General features: G+C 42.0%; 1 protein-coding gene across 10 annotated transcripts in view; it reads right to left on the bottom strand.

Annotated features, from left to right (window-relative positions):
- Positions 1-18,627, bottom strand: part of LOC126297914 (thrombospondin type-1 domain-containing protein 7A-like) — a 1,219,654-nt gene that overhangs the window by 121,740 nt on the left and 1,079,287 nt on the right. For all 10 annotated transcript variants that reach the window (XM_049989225.1, XM_049989222.1, XM_049989223.1 and 7 more), the window contains one exon: positions 6,328-6,503. In XM_049989225.1, the coding sequence (XP_049845182.1) occupies positions 6,328-6,503 (176 nt within the window). The remainder of the gene's footprint in view (positions 1-6,327; positions 6,504-18,627) is intronic.

The following is an 18,627-nucleotide window of genomic DNA, read 5'->3' as shown; positions in this document are numbered from 1 at the left end:
TGGTTAAAATGTCCCTGATGGATTCGTTCCGCAGGTGACATCCAATGATCAGTCCACATTCAAAGTCTCCTGACCAACCCATTCTGCTGTTACTGCTTCTCTACTGACAAAACAGGTACATTGCAGACGGAGACCAATTCTGCTGCTGCCCAATTCACGTAGTGGTGACAATGGAGTGTCCGCACAGTTGTACTATTCCTCCATAATCAACTAATTGTTGTTCTCTAAAACTTTACTTGTTGTTGTGTCATACATTTCCCTTCACAGACAGTTGTGATTTCACGCTGGAATTAGTGGTTATAAGTCGCTGGTGGGCACTGGTTGGATTGGCATCGCCCCTCCAGGGGCAGACGGCGTTGGTGGTGGGTTCATTGTGCACGCTATGGTGCAGCTGGCATCACTAACTCTGAGACTTTTCGCAGCGTCCCGGCAAGATGTGACACCTTGTCAAGGACTGCAGACAGCGAGGCGACAAGAGCAGTCAGGTCGTCGTTGGCCGCAGCAGCTCCTGTGGGGCGACTGGGTACATCATCGACGTGTATGGCGGTCGGAGAGATTCAGCTACTGCTGTCTTCCGTTGTGCTGGCCTCTTCTGAGGATCGACTCCCTCTTATCACGTGTGACGCCCCTAGTACGCTCTCTGGCACGCAGGCGCCTTTTTCTGTCGTTTCTTGGAACGTAGGTGGCGGTGGCAGCATAGCTGGCCTGCCTTTGGTCGGTGCTGGTCGGCGTCTACACTGCCCGTGTGCCTGGGCGCGAACAGCAAACGGAGCGGTCGATTTTCTTCCTGAACAGCACGCCGCGCTGGCGAGCTACCGCAATACTCTCCACCTCCTTATATACTCTTGTGACATCCAGTGGTCAATTACTCACTACACAGAGTGTCCAGATACTTTTGTTCAGATATTGTATTACGTTTTCCTGGTCTTCGTGGAATACGCGTATTCTTCACGTTATTGATCATTTAGTGATAGCTAACGGTTATTGCGTCAAATCCATTCAATTACTATTAACATAGCCCGTGATGCTTGTAGTATGTTCATAAACTGTGGGTAGCACAAAACGAGATAGAGTACGCTGGAGATGGAACACGTGTAGCTTTATAATCACAACGATGAAGCTAGAGAAGTGTCGGTCCATGCAGGAACATACAAACAGCCGCTTTCTTCGTGCACTGTCAGTGGTGGGAACAAGAAAAGGTCATTTGGTAGTACCATTATGTACGTTTGACAACAATAAATATTGTAAAAATGTATGTATGTATGTTCCACATCTCCTAAACCACTAGGCCGATATCAACCAAACTTGATAGACATACCACCTACTGTATCGAAAGAATTATTGTGGGGGTACGAACCACATATCTATCAGAGGAGTGAAAAACCAATTCAGCCTACGACGTGTGAATATCCAGATCTCATTCATTTGAGAATCAGAGCTCTTAGTAATTTGTAACAAACTTTACACACAATTTCAAATCTTTACGAAACTTTGTCTCACTGACAACCCCCACAAAATAATGTCAGGAAAATAGTATATCGCTTACTATATTTTCGCTCTTCATGCAGTAAACATACCGCATCATGCATGACGGTTTACTTATTACTTCGTTACTGCTCATTCTATTCGCGACATATTTTGTAGACAGTATGCACTTATATCACTCAATGTACCTGCAATGTTATATTATTGCGCAGGACATAGTTCAGGAAATATGTTGTCATAAACACCGCGATGCGTGAAAAAACTGCCATATAATGCACGGCGTTTAAATTTAATACTTCTTTGCTACTAACTCTATTCACAATACATTTCTCGAATAGTGCCGACATACGCCACCGAATGTTCTTACGAAATTATATCATTGTGCAACACATAGTTCAGGAGATATGGCGTCATCAACATTGAGCTGCTTAAAAACGATACTTTAGGGTGAAAATCGCTGGAGATATTGATGAACTATGTGCACAGATATGTGCGAAATATGTCAAATATTGTGAAATACTCCGAAGAGATAAAGAAACTAGAACATCTGCCTAATATTGTGAAGGGGCCCGCGAGCATACGAAAGTGCCGCAAGACGACATGGCTTGGACTCGACTAATGTGTGAAGTAGTGCTGGAGGGAACTGACACTCTGAATCCTGCAGAGCTGTCCATAAATCCATAAGAGTACGAGAAGTGGAGATCTCTTTTGAACAGCACGTTGCAAGGCATCCCAAATATGTTCAATAATGTTCATGTATGGGGAGTTTGGTGGCCCTCGGAATTGTTTAAACTCAGAAGAGTGTTCCTGGAGCCACTCTGTAGCAATTACGGGCGTGTGGAGTGTCGCATTGTCCTGCTGAGATTGCCCAAGTCTGTCGGATTGCAAAACGGACATGAATGGCTGCATCTGGTCAGACAGGATGCTTACGCACGTGTCACCTGTCAGAGTCGTTCCTAGACGTTACAGGGGTCTCATATCAGTCCAACTGCATACCCCCCATGCCGTTACAGAACCTACACCAGCTTGGACAGTCCCCTGTTGACATGCAGGGTCCATGAATTCATGAGGTTGTGTCCAAACCCGTACACGTTCATCCGTTAGATACAATTTGAAACGAGACTCGTCCGAACAGGCAACACGTTTCCAGTCATCAACAGTCCAATGTCGATGCTGACGGGCCCAGGTGAGGCTTAAAGCTTTGTGTCGTGCAGTCATCAAAGATACTCGAGCGGGCCTCCGGCTCCGAAAGCCCATATCGATGACGTCTCCTTGAGTGGTTCGCACGCTGAAACTTTTTGATGGCCCAGCATTGAAATCTGGAGCAATTTGGGGGAGGGTTGCACTTCTGTCACATTGAACGATTCTCTTCAGTCGTCGTTTGTCCTGTTCTTGCAGAATCTTTTTCCGGCCGCAGAGATCTCGCAGATGTTATGTTTTATCGGATTCCTGATATTAACAGTACAGTCGTGAAATGGTCGTACGGTAAAATCTCCACTTCATCGCTATTTCGGAGATGCTATGTCCCATCGCTCGTGCGCTGGCTATGACGCCACTTCCAAACTCACTTAAATCTTGATAACCTGCCATTGTAGCAGCAGTAATCAATCTAACAACTGCGCCAGGCACTTATTTCCTTATATTGGCGTTGCTGACCGCAGCGCCATATTCTGCCTGTTTACATATCTCTGTATTTGAATACTAGTTTCTTTGGCGCTTCAGTGTATATGTGACACGCGCGTACGCAGGCGAAGCCACAAGTAAAATGCTCCTCCTAAGAGTTATGAAACTACTGTAGACCACCATAAGTGAGCGAAGACTACGGTAGTTTTACATGTAGCTTTGGTCAGTTAAGGTCGTACCAACGTTACCTGCACGTTGGGTGTGTTGTCTACCTATCGGCCAGTAACCTATACCGATCGCTTTCTTTATGTATGCTGCCAATGTCTTATTATATTCCTCTAAAAATCGGAAGCGGTGAACCGTCTAGAAATTGAGAGAGGATATATAAAGGGTTGGGTATCGTATGGAACAATTTTGTTCTACATAGTTAGCTTCCTATCTGTTACTTAGGAACAGACAGCGGTTATAGCAAAACGTAAAATGTCCATGTTAAATGCAGGTTTTATTAAAAAATTGTTATTTTGTAACTTGAAATAGAGGGATACTGTAGTAAAAATAAAGAAAACAATAGAGATTTATCATATAGCTCTAGAAAATACAAATTCTTAAACAAAAAGGTAAAATAAAAAAAGCCGGAAAACGAAAATATATCAAAGATGGCTTCAATACTTTGTCGAACTTGTATGAAATATGTTTCTATTATTGATAAACAACTTTCGCATTTATCAGTAATAACAGGAAACTCTTGCCTTTGATTATGACGAAAATCTCTCTGTTGAGTAGAGAATAACAACAATTTAATGGTGGTGCATCTAAACTGCACTTACATAAAAAAGTAATTGCTTTGGTTACAAAAAAGTGCAGGCGTTCCGCGATCAACTAATTTTTATTTCCTATCTGACAACTGCGTCAGACATTTGTTGTCTTATATAGGCGTTGCCGACCTCAGTGCCGTAGTCTACCTGTTTACATATCTGTGTATTTGAATATGCTCGCCTATACCTGTTTCTTTGGCGCTTCAGCGTATTGTTGTTGACTAAAGTCTGTGTTATGTTTATCTGTTGTCTTTATTAAACTTATTGAAAACACAATGAACTTAGGCACCAACGTAATACTTTCATACAATTGTCTTTCATATCTGTACAAGGTTCTACTTTCGCTAGTGTAGCTTCAGCCATAACTTTTAAAAACTGTGGTTGTACAACCTATGATTAGATTAATGACACAACAGAGCTATATTTAAGACGTGTATGGAGTGGACAAAAATATGGAAGAACCGAGAGAAATGCATGCTGGAACGTGAATGCAAATATTAGCCAAGCCTGCAATTTGCACTGTTGTATTTGGCCACGAACGGTACCTGTATAATGTCCTCAGTACATTGCAAGTGTCAGTCGTGGTCATTGTGAATGCGTTGTGTTGGAGCTCAGTGCATCTGAATGTGGGCAAATTGTTGGGGCTTGTATGGTGGTTGCCTCCGTAACCAAGGTAGCCAAAGTCTTTGGTGTTTCCAGATGCACCGTATCGAAGATTTATGCTGCATCCAGAGAAATCGGTAGAACATCATCTGTTAAGCTACAGTGCGGAGGAAAGTGTGTGTCGAGTGATCGTGACGGATGGTCATTGAAGGGAATTGTGACGACAAATAAGAGGAGGACAGCAGGATAAGTCATTACAGAACTGAATGTCGCCCTGGTGAACCTTCTCAGCACCAAAATATCACGAAGGGAGCTCCATAAGCTCCAAAGTCACCTATCAGTGATGCAAATGCCCGTAACAGGGAAAAATAGTGCCGAAGCCAAAAATTGTGGTTAAAGTTCTGTGTTTTGGCACTGACGGGCCAATCAGGCTCGATCGATAGCTGTGCCATCCTCGGCCAATGGCATCATTATATGCGGTATGGAAGGGTGTGTGTTCAGCTCACCGCTCTCCTGATTGTTATCGGGTTTCTTGACGTTGGTCAGGTATCTCCTTATTTGAGCTCACGAGGCTTGGTGAACTGCGCTCCAGTCCGCCCACCAAGGAAATATCCTTTACATTACTTAGAATCGGTCCGGGGTTCCCTGCATGGCAGTAAGCCGCGCTGACCACTCAACTACAAAGGTGGACATAAAATCTGGACTATGGAGCAAGAGGAATGCCATTTAGTTGACTGAGTTTTGTTCAAAACGGTTTCCCGCTTCTGGACGAGTTTAAGTCCCAATAGTAAAATATGGTGTGGGTTGGGTGATGACTTGGGCCGCCGCATCGTGGTATTCCATGAGCCCCATGGTTACTTGGCAAGGTCGCATTGCTGCCAAGGGTGCAGTCCAACCGCGTGCCACACAGCGGAGGATGTTGGACCGTGAGTCCAGGCCCTTCAGGCCCATCCCATAGTACAATGTTTATTTCGTAACGGTGATACTGTGCTCCAAGACAACGGGGCCTCTGTTCACACAATTTGCATCGTTCAGGACGCATTTTGTGAGAACGAGGGTGAAATGTCGCATCTCCACTCGGCACCAATCATCAGATGTCAGTATTATTGAGCCTTGTGCTCTGCTTTGGAGAGAAGGTCGCGTGGTTCTGCATTGAGCAAATTGCATTTCCTCAAGGCTTTGCTCAACGCAGAAACCTACTTCCACAATAGAGAACAAACACGAACAAAAACGAGTTTCGACAAAAAAATTAAAATGTAAAAAAGAAATAAAATTGAATGAGAAGTCTTATGGTATTAGGCAAATAGTTTAACATTATAGTATTACAATAAGAGAAATAGCACAATTTTACGTTGCACCGAATGATGGGTAATTTACATGCTGCAGAAATATCGTGTTTTAACTGGTTTACAAGTAGTTTGGTTTTCAAGGTGAACACGACAGTGTTACTCTTCACATTGTACTTTGCGTGGTCAAAATAATTTTGGAAAGATCCACTCATTCATGTCATTATTTCTTAATGCTATTAAAAGTACATATGCTAACGATCCATACAAATAATTGTTATAGTACTATGAACTGCAATATTACGTGATAAGATAGCCTGACAAACATGCGGACTAAATTACTCTCACGTGGAACACATGCGTAGTTATTGATTTTGTGACATTCATAAATGTGGTATGATTGTTAGTTTGATTTTTGACGGTTGTGTTTTCTTTCTAAAGCACAGCAAATAAACAGCTTAGATTTGACTGAACTTCTAAGGTAATATCTTTCAGTGAACTGTTTGCATAAGTACCTCACTTGGCGGTACTGATCTCCCGTTCCACAACCTCTTTCTTGGTCAGCTCCTATTAACTGGCACTCACTCCAACCGCCTGCGACCCAACGGAAGACGTTGCACGGTGAGTTGCACACTTTTGTTTGAACTATCTCTCCACAAGGACGGCCACCAAACTGTGGTTCACGTAGCAGCTAAACAAAGAGAATATTATTGGAGACATTGAGAAAGGAAACGATCTATTTTAAACATTAAAACTGATTATTTGAGATGAAAAGCGCAGAATTTAAATCTGAATTAAAAGTCACGTTTCGTTATGCCTGGTATTGGTGTTTGTTTTCATACTCAAAAATTACGTTCTTACTTTGGTGTACTCGTATCTTAATTTCTGATCGTTGTTTCTGTGTATACGATGGTCAAGCATGAGATGAGATAATGAAGAGTACAGGAACAAGTATATTCACTCAGAATGGAATGGAATGAAAAATTACTGTTTATTGGAATATACACTGACGGGAAAAAATCCCAACACTAAGAAGGAGCTGTGCAACATAAACGAAAGTTGGTCTGCATGTATCGACATCTGAACAATGACATCCATTCAAACTTCTCTTCAGTCACATTAGAGTGGTGCTAGTGGCGCCATTATGAGATTCAGATCAGGTTTACTTTAAATACACGCTGTAGCGGTCGTGAGCGTTAGTTACCTTTGAAATTGGATTTGGTGAGTTGATGTTAGTCAGGAATGCCTTAAAGACGACGAAGACGCCATTACCAACAGCTCACTGAATTTTAACGAGGTCGTGTAACAGTGCTACGAGAAGCCAAATGTTCCTTCTGTGATACTGCAGAAATATTTGACAGAAATGCAGCCACTACACATGATAGGTGGCATCAGTGATCACAGGAAGGTACGGTCACAAGAAGACCAGGCTATGGACGGCCACATGGAGAGGGAAGGCCATCGCATTCGGTATAAGGCCGTGGCGCATCGTACAGCATCTGCAGCAGCGATTTCAGCGGCAGTTGCCACCACAGTGACACAACGAACTGCTACAAATCGGTTACTTCAAGGACAGCTCTGAACCAGACGCCCTGTAACGTGCATTCCGTTGACCCCAAACCACCACCATCAGCGACTCCAATGACGTCAACCGACAGCTCTTTGGAGTGGTGGGTTGAGGTCTGTTGTGTTTTCTGATGAAAGCGGGGTCTGTCTCTGTGCCAATGATGGTCATGTGTTGGCTAGGAGGAGGCCAGTTGAGAACCTATAACCAACCTGTCTACACTCCTGGAAATTGAAATAAGAACACCGTGAATTCATTGTCCCAGGAATGGGAAACTTTTTTGACGCACCCAACAGAGCATGCACAATGTCGGCACTAGTACAGTGTATATCCACCTTTCGCAGCAATGCAGGCTGCTATTCTCCCATGGAGACGATCGTAGAGATGCTGGATGTAGTCCTGTGGAACGGCTTGCCATGCCATTTCCACCTGGCGCCTCAGTTGGACCAGCGTTCGTGCTGGACGTGCAGACCGCGTGAGACGACGCTTCATCCAGTCCGAAACATGCTCAACGGGGGACAGATCCGGAGATCTTGCTGGCCAGGGTAGTTGACTTACACCTTCTAGAGCACATTGGGTGGCACGGGATACATGCGGACGTGCATTGTCCTGTTGGAACAGCAAGTTCCCTTGCCGGTCTAGGCATGGTAGAACGATGGGTTCGATGACGGTTTGGATGTACCGTGCACTATTCAGTGTCCCCTCGACGATCACCAGAGGTGTACGGCCAATGTAGGAGATCGCTCCCCACACCACCATGCCGGGTGTTGGCCCTGTGTGCCTCGGTCGTACGCAGTCCTGATTGTGGCGCTCACCTGCACGGCGCCAAACACGCATACGACCATCATTGGCACCAAGGCAGAAGCGACTCTCATCGCTGAAGACGACACGTCTCCATTCGTCCCTCCATTCACACCTGTCGCGACACCACTGGAGGCGGGCTGCACGATGTTGGGGCGTGAGCGCAAGACGGCCTAACGGTGTGCGGGACCGTAGCCCAGCTTCATGGAGACGGTTGCGAATGGTCCTCACCGATACCCCAGGAGCAACAGTGTCCCTAATTTGCTGGGAAGTGGCGGTGCGGTCTCCTACGGCACTGCGTAGGATCCTACGGTCTTGGCGTGCATCCGTGCGTTGCTGCGGTCCGGTCCCAGGTCGACGGGCACGTGCACCTTCCGCCGACCACTGGCGACAACATCGATGTACTGTGGAGACCTCACGCCACACGTGTTGAGCAATTCGGCGGTACGTCCACCCGGCCTCCCGCATGCCCACTATACGCCCTCGCTCAAAGTCCGTCAACTGCACATACGGTTCACGTCCACGCTGTCGCGGCATGCTACCAGTGTTAAAGACTGCGATGGAGCTCCGTATGCCACGGCAAACTGGCTGACACTGACGGCGGCGGTGCACAAATGCTGCGCAGCTAGCGCCATTCAACGGCCATCACCGCGGTTCCTGGTGTGTCCGCTGTGCCGTGCGTGTGATCATTGCTTGTACAGCCCTCTCGCAGTGTTCGGAGCAAGTATGGTGGGTCTGACACACCGGTGTCAATGTGTTCTTTTTTCTATTTCCAGGAGTGTATATGCTAGACACACTGGACCTACACCTGTAGTTATAATCTGTGATGCAATTTTGCGTGACAGCAGGAGCACGTTTATGGTCACTGCGCGCACGCTGACTGCAAATTTGTACGTAAGTCTGGTACAGCATTACGGGGTGTTTTTCAACAGGATAACGCTCTCCCATATAACACTGTTGTAACTCATCATGCTCTACATAATGTCGACATGTTGCCCTGGTTTGCTCAATCATCAGATCTGTCTACAATGGAGCACCTGTAGGACATCATCGGATGACAACTCCAGCGTCATCCACAAGCATTATTAAATGCCTTTGTATTGACCGACTAAATGACACAGACATGGAACTCTATCCCGCAAACTGACATCTGGCACCTGTAAGACACAATGCATGCACGTTTGCATGCTTGCATTAAACTTTATGACGATTGCACCGGTTATTATCGTACCAGCAGTTAACATTTGCAGTGGCTTTTCTCGCGATATATTAACCTGTGATATTTCTGCGTTAACCACTTAAATATGTTACCTAGACAAATGTATTCTCGGAATTTCATTATCGTATATGAATTATTTCTTGGTGTTCGGATTTTTTCCGTCGGAGTATTTTATATCTTTAAACATAATTTAGAGCTGTAAAATGGAAAATTGATGTGTTGCGAAATAATGCTTCATCTGCAAGTACAATCCACGATTTGTCCACAGACTGATCTTTTCTTTCCATGTAAGTGTTCCGTAGTTTTTTCTCATTATGGTATATCAGAATATAGATGTAATTTTAAATAACTGAATTATGCTGGCACCCGACGACGAAAAAAAATAGTTATTCATGAATAAACAGTGAAACGCAAAAAGGTACTGATTAATCTTACTTTTGTCCTTTTCGTCACATAAATAATCATGCAATTTTGCCTACATGTAGCAAATATAAAACAATACTGGACAGCGTTAGCAAATGTTGGGCTAAAAAAGTTGTGTTTCAACAAAGTTCAGTGAAGATCATGACACATTTACTCATTCATGAACACGCTTGTGTGATGATTCTTCTGTTTCTCATACCACTGTTACTGAGTGGTCGAAACTAGTTACTATTTATGGATATGCAATTCTGCTGATCTTGTAGCCCTCGGTTGTGACAGGTAGGTTTCCACCATCGCTCCTCTGTTAATTTGGTGATTAGAGAAAAAGAATACTCAAGAACAATGTTTGAGCAGCAAACAGCTCCAGTGACCTGAAACTGACAACATACGTTGAAATACAGAGTATAAAAACAAAACAAAAGTAAACAAGTGCAATTTTTATAATCACACTTCCGACCAAAACAGTGTACTCCTCCTTCGTCGATAAAATTGTACGACAAAATACATAAAGAACACAGTATTAGTCACTGAAAGCAACATAAAAATTCTTACTAGTGTTTTTAAGACTCTTTTGTTAAGGAAGAAAAGAAATAGCATGTTTTACTGTCCTTGGAGACAGCGGTAAAATGATGGAAGACTGAGTTTTAAATTTCTATAGACGAAGAAGTAATTAGAGCTGGGCATGAGCTCGGATGCGGAATTATGGGGAGTATAGTCAATCGTGTTATTTTCAAAGGATTCATCGTTGCATGCGCCGTGTAGATTTCAAGAAACAAAGGAAAAACTAAACGATGTTCGTCGAATGGGGATTTCAGTCTCACTCCCTCTGAAAGTGGACTCTGTGGGCTACACGCAGTATCATTCCGCTCGTTTTGTGTGCGACGATGCAGCAAAGAAGAAAATTAAGAAACTGACAGTATGCAAAAGGCAATAACAGCCTACATAAATTAGCTGCAGAACATCAACTATGCTCTGTTTTGGGTACAGAATCAGGTCAATGTTTAAGACAACGGAGAATGTGCAGTTACAATTCATCAGTTACTGATATGCACAGTAAAAGAAATCTATGCTGTTACAACAAAAATTTCTAAGCTTTCAAATCTTATGGGCACTTGTCCTATGTGAAAAGTCTGACCTTACTCACAACCAACTGACCATAAATTACATGTTGAACTTTTTTAATATACATTTAAAACTAAATAATGTTTTATAACAAATAAATAGATTCAGGTATGGTAATGTAAAACCTAATATGTGATACCTTGCAGAGTTGGCTGTACTTGGTATCTGTTCGTTAGGGCTGCTTTTTTAAGCTTCAATTTTCCCTATTTTTCAGATTCATTAATATCTGTAGACTGCTGCGTATCACCATATGAAATCTAAGTAAATATACCGAGATCTTATATGCGATTGCAGTCTTTCTCGGCGTATTCCATTGATGAAATCTTCTCGGGTTATCAGCCGAGTGGTGGCGTCGTCTTGTCGCAACGTTTCGATGAGTTTCGTACCCATCATCTGGCGAAGATGATGGGTACGAAACTCATCGAAACGTTGCGACAAGACGATGCCACCACTCGGCTGATAACCCGAGAAGATTTCATCAATACCGAGATCTTGCAACATTTTTAAAGGCTAATCCTTGATTTGAAAGGAGAATAATTTCCGAAAACAGCTTTGCTTGTGTTGGTTACACACATAGTAAATAAGTATGATGTGTTGCTTGGATGAAAGTATTATGTTGTTCAAGGCACGATGTCATGGAAATCACAGAATAAAATAAATTTATTACCCATCATCACACTTTGCACCAATATCTCAACTAGAGGATAAAGGAGACTGGAAGTCATAACTTAGAGTTGCAAAAATTGTATATCAGTTGGAAGTAATATGTTAAATTTAATGTTGATAGAGGATATATTGCACCTAAAAATTTCCAAAATTTTTGACTGTTGGTAACAATAATTTATAAGAATAAGGAACAAACGAAAACTTTATGCAAATACATCAATAAATAGCAAAGTAAGTGTGAAGCTGAATTACTACTGGATATTGTTTTCAACGATAGGTTTATTGGAAGGTCCATAAAGCTTCAAAAGAGTTACACATACACACTTGAATGTGTGTGCTATTATTTTCAAAATTAGCATTTGTCTCTTTACTATGAATTCCTTGAAAAAACGTCACGTTGCTGAAATTGTAAAAGATCACTAGAAAAGCAGATACCTATATATAAAGTTACTTATAAACACGAAATGTAACAGCTAGGAATTAAATGAAAACTGGCTGTATACTGATTTTCAAAATTTGTGAAGGTAATGTGTTAATTTCGTACAAAAGGCAGAAATACCCCAGAGAGACAAAAATTCGTCCTTTGATTGATGATTGTATCTAACATCCAGTTATAACATTTTAAGATGGTTATATAAAACAGTACAAGAAAATGGAAAAATTAGTTACAGCATTTATGAAGTATATATACTTAATCGTGATATATTTTGAAAAGTATGCAGGACAGTACTTGCTATCAAATAATTTAATCACTACTGCAGTGTTCTAAGTCAATGATGGTAGTATTTGGATGGCACAGAGTAGCTGTCTGAAATACCATCAAGTCCACTTTCGTTGTTAGGTTATCTTAAGTCTGACTGCTACATTTGACATGGCAATTCTTAAGACTGGCAACATAATGAGAGTAATTATATAAAAATGTTTCTGAATTTTTTTTAAGCTACTGTATTATTGTATTTTTTCGCAAACTATATTCTCTCCTCTTCTGGCGTACTTCTTACAGAGTCCCTGACACTACAGCAGATTCATTTACGTTCTTCAGGTAAATATACTCCGTCACTGTTTAGCACTGTTCTTCAGGGAAATGCACTTCTTGTCACCGTTTCCTGTTTAGCTCTGAAAGAAGACAAGTTAGTCATTAAAGCTGGTTAATGAACTATAACTGTCATTAATTTAATGTAATTGAAGTCTAGAGGAATAAGACTTACATTGAACTTTGTCAGCTGGTGAGGATATGACTTTTGTATTCTCTTCAGTCCGTGTTTTAAACCATTTGTTGTGATCATACCAAACCTATTCTGGTAGCTGGCACTGTTATTTCTTTATGCAGCCATAAGCTAAGTTATGATTATTTGAGATTCTTCGTACTTTAGAATTATGCTCCACACATTTTGATGTTTTCGTCGAATGGTAAGCTTTAATTCGCACGTATTAGCAATCCCGTTGCTTGGTGACTCTTTCTTCACTTGAACAGTTTTAATATTTATGTTTTATAGCTTTTCTTCCTTAGTGACATGCTTGATGAACTGCATTCTCCTTATATTTTGAAGCACTTACATACAGTTGATGATTAGAAGTATCCAGACAACCACTTGTAGTTGCAGTATACATTTATCCATGAACCCATTACATGAAATGTACCATCACAGAAGAGGCCAACCTTTTACATTTATGGCTGTCTCTACCATCAAAGGCGTTCTGGCAGCTCATTCTCTGTGTAGTACTGAACTGAGCACAGGGTCTGATGAACAACCTCTGGTAGGCCATAAAGAAATCACAAGTGTATAACACAGTTATTCAATTCCTGAAAGTTACGTTCACGTATGCTTAGAGTTTGGTATAATCATTGAAATGATTGAGGCGTTCTTCGTACCTGTGGACAAGCTTTCCGATACTCATTTCATAAAAATGTTGCTGCCCATGAGTTTAAAGTCTTGAAGTTGTCTTCAAGCTCCTGGTGAGTTTGGAAGAGCTATCCTCCAAGTCCCTTCTTCATTTTAGGTGGAAGACAGAAGTCACTCGACACTAGGTCATGAGTCTATGGCAGGTTAATCGAAGATGTTCCATTGAAACTGCTCAAGGAACCGTTCGGCTACAACAACACATGAAGATGGGTGTTGTCATGGGTCAGTGCAATTCTAGAAGTCAGCATACCTCTTCTCAGCATACCTCTTCTTCTATTTCGAATGTAATTAAGTTTACATTAATCGTGGTCCCCAGACTCATTAATTCCACAAACTTCACACTTTTTTGGTCCCAAAGTATGGTAGCCATAATTTTTCGGTTGTAAAAGTTTGTTTGAATTTTTGTTTGTTTGTTTGGTGAAACTACGTACTTCCATTGTTATGGCTGTCATTTTGTTTTGGCATGTTGTACCATGCCAAGTTCTCACCTCAGGTGTCAAATTGATTTCAAAAAATCGTTTCCTTCATCGACATAATGGCTAGGGATATTAAAAGCTGAAGCCATTCGGCGAGTTTCATGGGTATTCGACAACATTTTTGAGACCTAGTGAGCGCAAAGTGTTTTCTAGCCTAAGTATTCCGTGACGACAGAGTACAGAGAAGATCCTGAAATGTCCGGAAATTCCATAGACAACGCACATACGGTGAACCTACTGTTTTCTGTACCCACTTCATCGGTTCGAACACTTCGTCGACTCGTTGAACAAGGTCGTCTTTTGCGACGGGCTTGCGTCCTTGACGTCTTCAATCATGCACTTCAGTTCGGCCATCTTTAAATATTCGACACCATTCAAGCACAACACTATTACTCACGAAGTTCTCTCTGTATACTCAGCTTATTCTTCGATGAATTTTCGTCTGCAGTATTCCCTTTTGTTGGTATGAAACGAATAACGCTTCGCAATCGGCAGTTGACGGGAGAATCAGTTGAGGTGGTCACGTTTATGTGCCTGCAGCTCAGCGCAGACTGACGTCTTGAACTCAGCAGTGCCAGAACGTGTGGTACGGGAGATGAGCAGTCGCCTACTGCGCATACCACCCGTCTGCCACTCGTTGGACGATATCGTATAAGCCACAAGAATGTCTTTAAAATCTCTGGCATGTGACTGATGTGCGGAACAACAGAATAGTTCATATATCTCGCTGACAAACGGACTAACTTCTGACGCCTCCCTGTAGAAATTTGTCCGTAGGCAGTACTACCTTCAGTTCCACGAACGTTCTCCTGCGTTCAGAATATCACATGTTATAACGAGGTTCAGTACTCCTTGAAAGCTCTTTAGCTGCATCCACTGGTGTTAATCGAATACAGAAACTGAGATGGCATCCACTTTTTGTCACTACGATGTACTGCTTATGAGCAACAGTTGGACCAAACTTTCTATTCCTAAGCCTTTGGTGATTGACTCGCTCTCCAATACCCGAAAGGCCTCATGATAAGAAAACGGCAATGTGATTGGACATTACTGGAGCGCTGTTGTTACTCTTGTGATGGTAGAGGAATTTTCAATAATAAGTGGCGCAAGGCCCCAGAGGCCAACAGGGAAAATTTACATGAAGGAAATTTGGTCATTCAGTCTCTTGATCACTGTATTCCACATTAAATGGTACTGTGTTAATCTAATCCTTTAGCCAGATGGACAGTGTACAAATAAATGCGTCGAAAAGGGAGGAAAATAAAGTTATTATTCATTTGAAGTGCTAATATTATAAGCTTCGATGTGATGTGCGTATCCATGACTGAGGTGGAAGGACGAAAGAGATATTTGACAGGCAACTGCAACATAAAACAAGCAACAAGAATTTTGGAACTAAATTTGTTGTTGAAATGAATGGCAAATAAGTATACAGACTAAATTGAGCAGTTAATAATAACTCAACAAAGAGAGGCTGATGAAACATACAACATACACCACGAAACTGCTTATATTATAGCGTAAGCTATAAAGTCAGAATGAGAGCCGTAAAATAATATACACTTAGTGAAGAATAGTCTGCGTGGAAGACGTGTGTGTGTGTGTGTGATGATAAATTACTTAACATGTACTAAACATGTGAAGGTGTTATGTTAAAAATCTTTATCAAATAAAAAATAGTTTTTGTTCTGTATGCAGAAAATCAGCCAACTAACAAGAGAAAAAAAAAAGATGCATATTCGGAAGAAACTGATTAAAAGTGAAGGAGTATATTCGGAGTGTTTAGTCTTAACAAGTTTTAAACGATTTTTTAGACCCAGGAAGATCTATCAGCAGTTTAGATGAAGAGTTGCTGTTAAGCACACATGAAACACAAAAAAATGAAAGCATGTAGTGAACTTCTTATGAAAGGAAAGTTATGGTCAGACTCTTCGGCATCCAGTGTTGTGGAAGAAGAGAGGTGGAACAAACACGGGGAAACAATAATTGCACAGACAACCTGAAAGATTAAAGATCAATTACGGTAATACAAGAGGACGTGATACTTCTAGAATCAGTGAACATCTTAGAGGATGTAGGAATGTAAAATTATGAATGCAAGAGCAAAATATATATGATATCGAATGTTATCTTCATATATTTAGGGATGGATCAATATGAGCATTGCCGCCATTTAACTTAGCGCTACATTTGGGTTAATAGAATGGTTAACTACTGAATATTGCGCATAAGATATTAGTGGATGATAAATGGCAAGTGAAATATCTAGTCATGATTTGCTTACGCAAATAACTGTAAAATCAATTAGATCCCTTTATTTAAAATACGTGTTTGTAAAAGTATTTCCGGAGTGTGAACTAGGAAACGAGACGCAACTAAACTGGTATCAGACAATTTCATTAGTGGCTTACATGACACACGTTACCGATATGGGTTCTGAAAGTCAGAGGAATCTGTGGTTCGTTAAATACGTGACTAATACGAGTGAAGTACGAAAATGGCAAATTGGAATATTTATAAGCAGAAAATCAGCATAAAATATGGAAACAACGTTGTGAAGATTTGTCAGGATTTGTGTTAGTAGTACGTTGTTTCAGTAATAACTGTGAGCGGGAGTTGTGAATGAGAAGGAAAAGGGTTCTATACTTTGAAACACGGGTTGGCATTAAACACGTGGTTTAACGCGGTTACCTTGAATTTGTGAAACATGTAATTAATGACTTTTAGGTTGGTAGATGATGGTCGAACTTCGCTAATGTTGCCGGATAATGAGTATTACTTCAACGGCGGGAGGCAGGTACACAGTGAGGTAATTTAGCACCTGCTCGACGAGCTTGTAGTCTGCGGTATACAAGCTGAGATATTCTGACACAGATTTTCAGTAATGTCCTTGAGTCACTGCATTCCTCTTAGCTGCAACACACTCCGGCAAATAAGAGTAAACTCAGGAAAATACAGAGTGTCAGTCATCCAGCAGGTCCAGAGGCGTCCACCTGCTTTTGAGTATCAAATCCTTTCCGTGACTCGTTTCTCCACCATACTTTGTTCCACTGCTCTACAGAAGAAAGACGGCGTTGTTTGCATCAATCTGAGTGACGTTGCGCATCTGCTGATGAGACCAGTAGCTTCTCTACAGCAGGAGCCCCGTAGAAACCAAGTCTGCCACTTTCATTATGCAAGTCTGCCACTGACTTCGGTGTCCGACATGCAACGGGAGTCGTTATAAGGATGTCTCACGACTGAACCGTTCACTTGGTTAAAAGTTCTACGATCTCTGCCAGACTTTTCTTTACATCAATAATACCAATGAGTGGGTATAGTATTTTCCTGGCTTCATTTGGCGATGCTGGCACTAATAGTGGACCTCTAATCAAACCTCTCTAGCGGAATGTCAACCACTACAGTCACGCCCTGTTTGAAACCACCAAATTCTCACTGTTGGTTAATTCTGAAAGAAAATACTTTTACGACGTTGATGAATTCTTCCTGCGTTTATAAATCTTCCTTATATACAGCTTAACGCCAGGTCGGGTTGAAGCAGAACTGGTGTCAAGTCACTACAGTTTACCACTTAACCTGCCAACAATGCCATTCGCATTGTCATTGCAGACTGAACTCACTGTGGTTTCTTGACAATGAAAGACAAGGCAATGGAACAGTATGACCTGCAGCAGGTGGCAGAGGACTGACGACGCTAACAGGACTACACTCACTGGGTGTCGAGCCAACATTGTGGACAAAGACGTACTACCTACGACAACCATGCGGATCGAAAGGCCGTCCCGAGGTTTATATTCCGTGGTGCAGTGCTCCACTGTTTCTTAGGTGAATCCTCTTCTATCCATTGGTTCCACAACGCATCACTGTCGCAGAAGGATGTCCCGATTGAGTCAGAATGTTTCGGTATCGCAAAACCGTCGACTGCAGATCAATTACTGTCCTCTGTCGCTCACTAATATTGCTTCCTTCCACGTCAACGAAGCCTATTGGATCTTCCTCTCACGTTCCTACTTCGTTTGATGACTCTTCATTGTGTCAGCTCAGTGCAGTACTGACCTTCACGGTCACACAAGAGAAGACGGCGCTGGACCTACGTGTACATCATTTCTCCACCATTTCCACCATTTATTGCTATTACACTTTCCAATACGTCATCTGAATTCCGATTCATTTGGCCATTTCTGATCAGTGTTTCAATTCTGACACACTTCTCGTCCGTTCCGGGCACTGCAGTAATATCGTGTTTCTGTCATTGAATTAACTGAGAGGGCATGTATGCTGCATGACAGCATGGGGCGTATGTGCTACGAGACGCTGCCAGGACAACGAAATAGCTATTACCGGAACGGAGAGCCACGCAAGCTGCACAACTTCCAATGGCGAGTGTAAAATATTTACTGCTACGCCATCATGGTGCTGTGTGAAACAGAGATCAAAGCGCATGTCTTACGTTGCAGTCGTCTGCTACTCACGCTTTTTTTTTCTTTCGCTTCTTTAATCGAGTCCCCTTCAATAATTTTGGGGTCTTTGCTTGCTTAATACGTTAATTATCCCTTCGGAGAGACTACGTTGTTTTTTAATTGTACAGATGTGGTGTTTGTTCAGTTTTGTCTTTTTTGCGTTTTGGGAGTCTCATCAGT

Source organism: Schistocerca gregaria, chromosome X, assembly GCF_023897955.1.
Source record: "Schistocerca gregaria isolate iqSchGreg1 chromosome X, iqSchGreg1.2, whole genome shotgun sequence".
Taxonomy (NCBI): Eukaryota; Metazoa; Arthropoda; class Insecta; order Orthoptera; family Acrididae; genus Schistocerca; species Schistocerca gregaria.
Note: the sequence above shows the minus strand (reverse complement) of the source record. Positions and strands in the feature narration are given on the sequence as shown.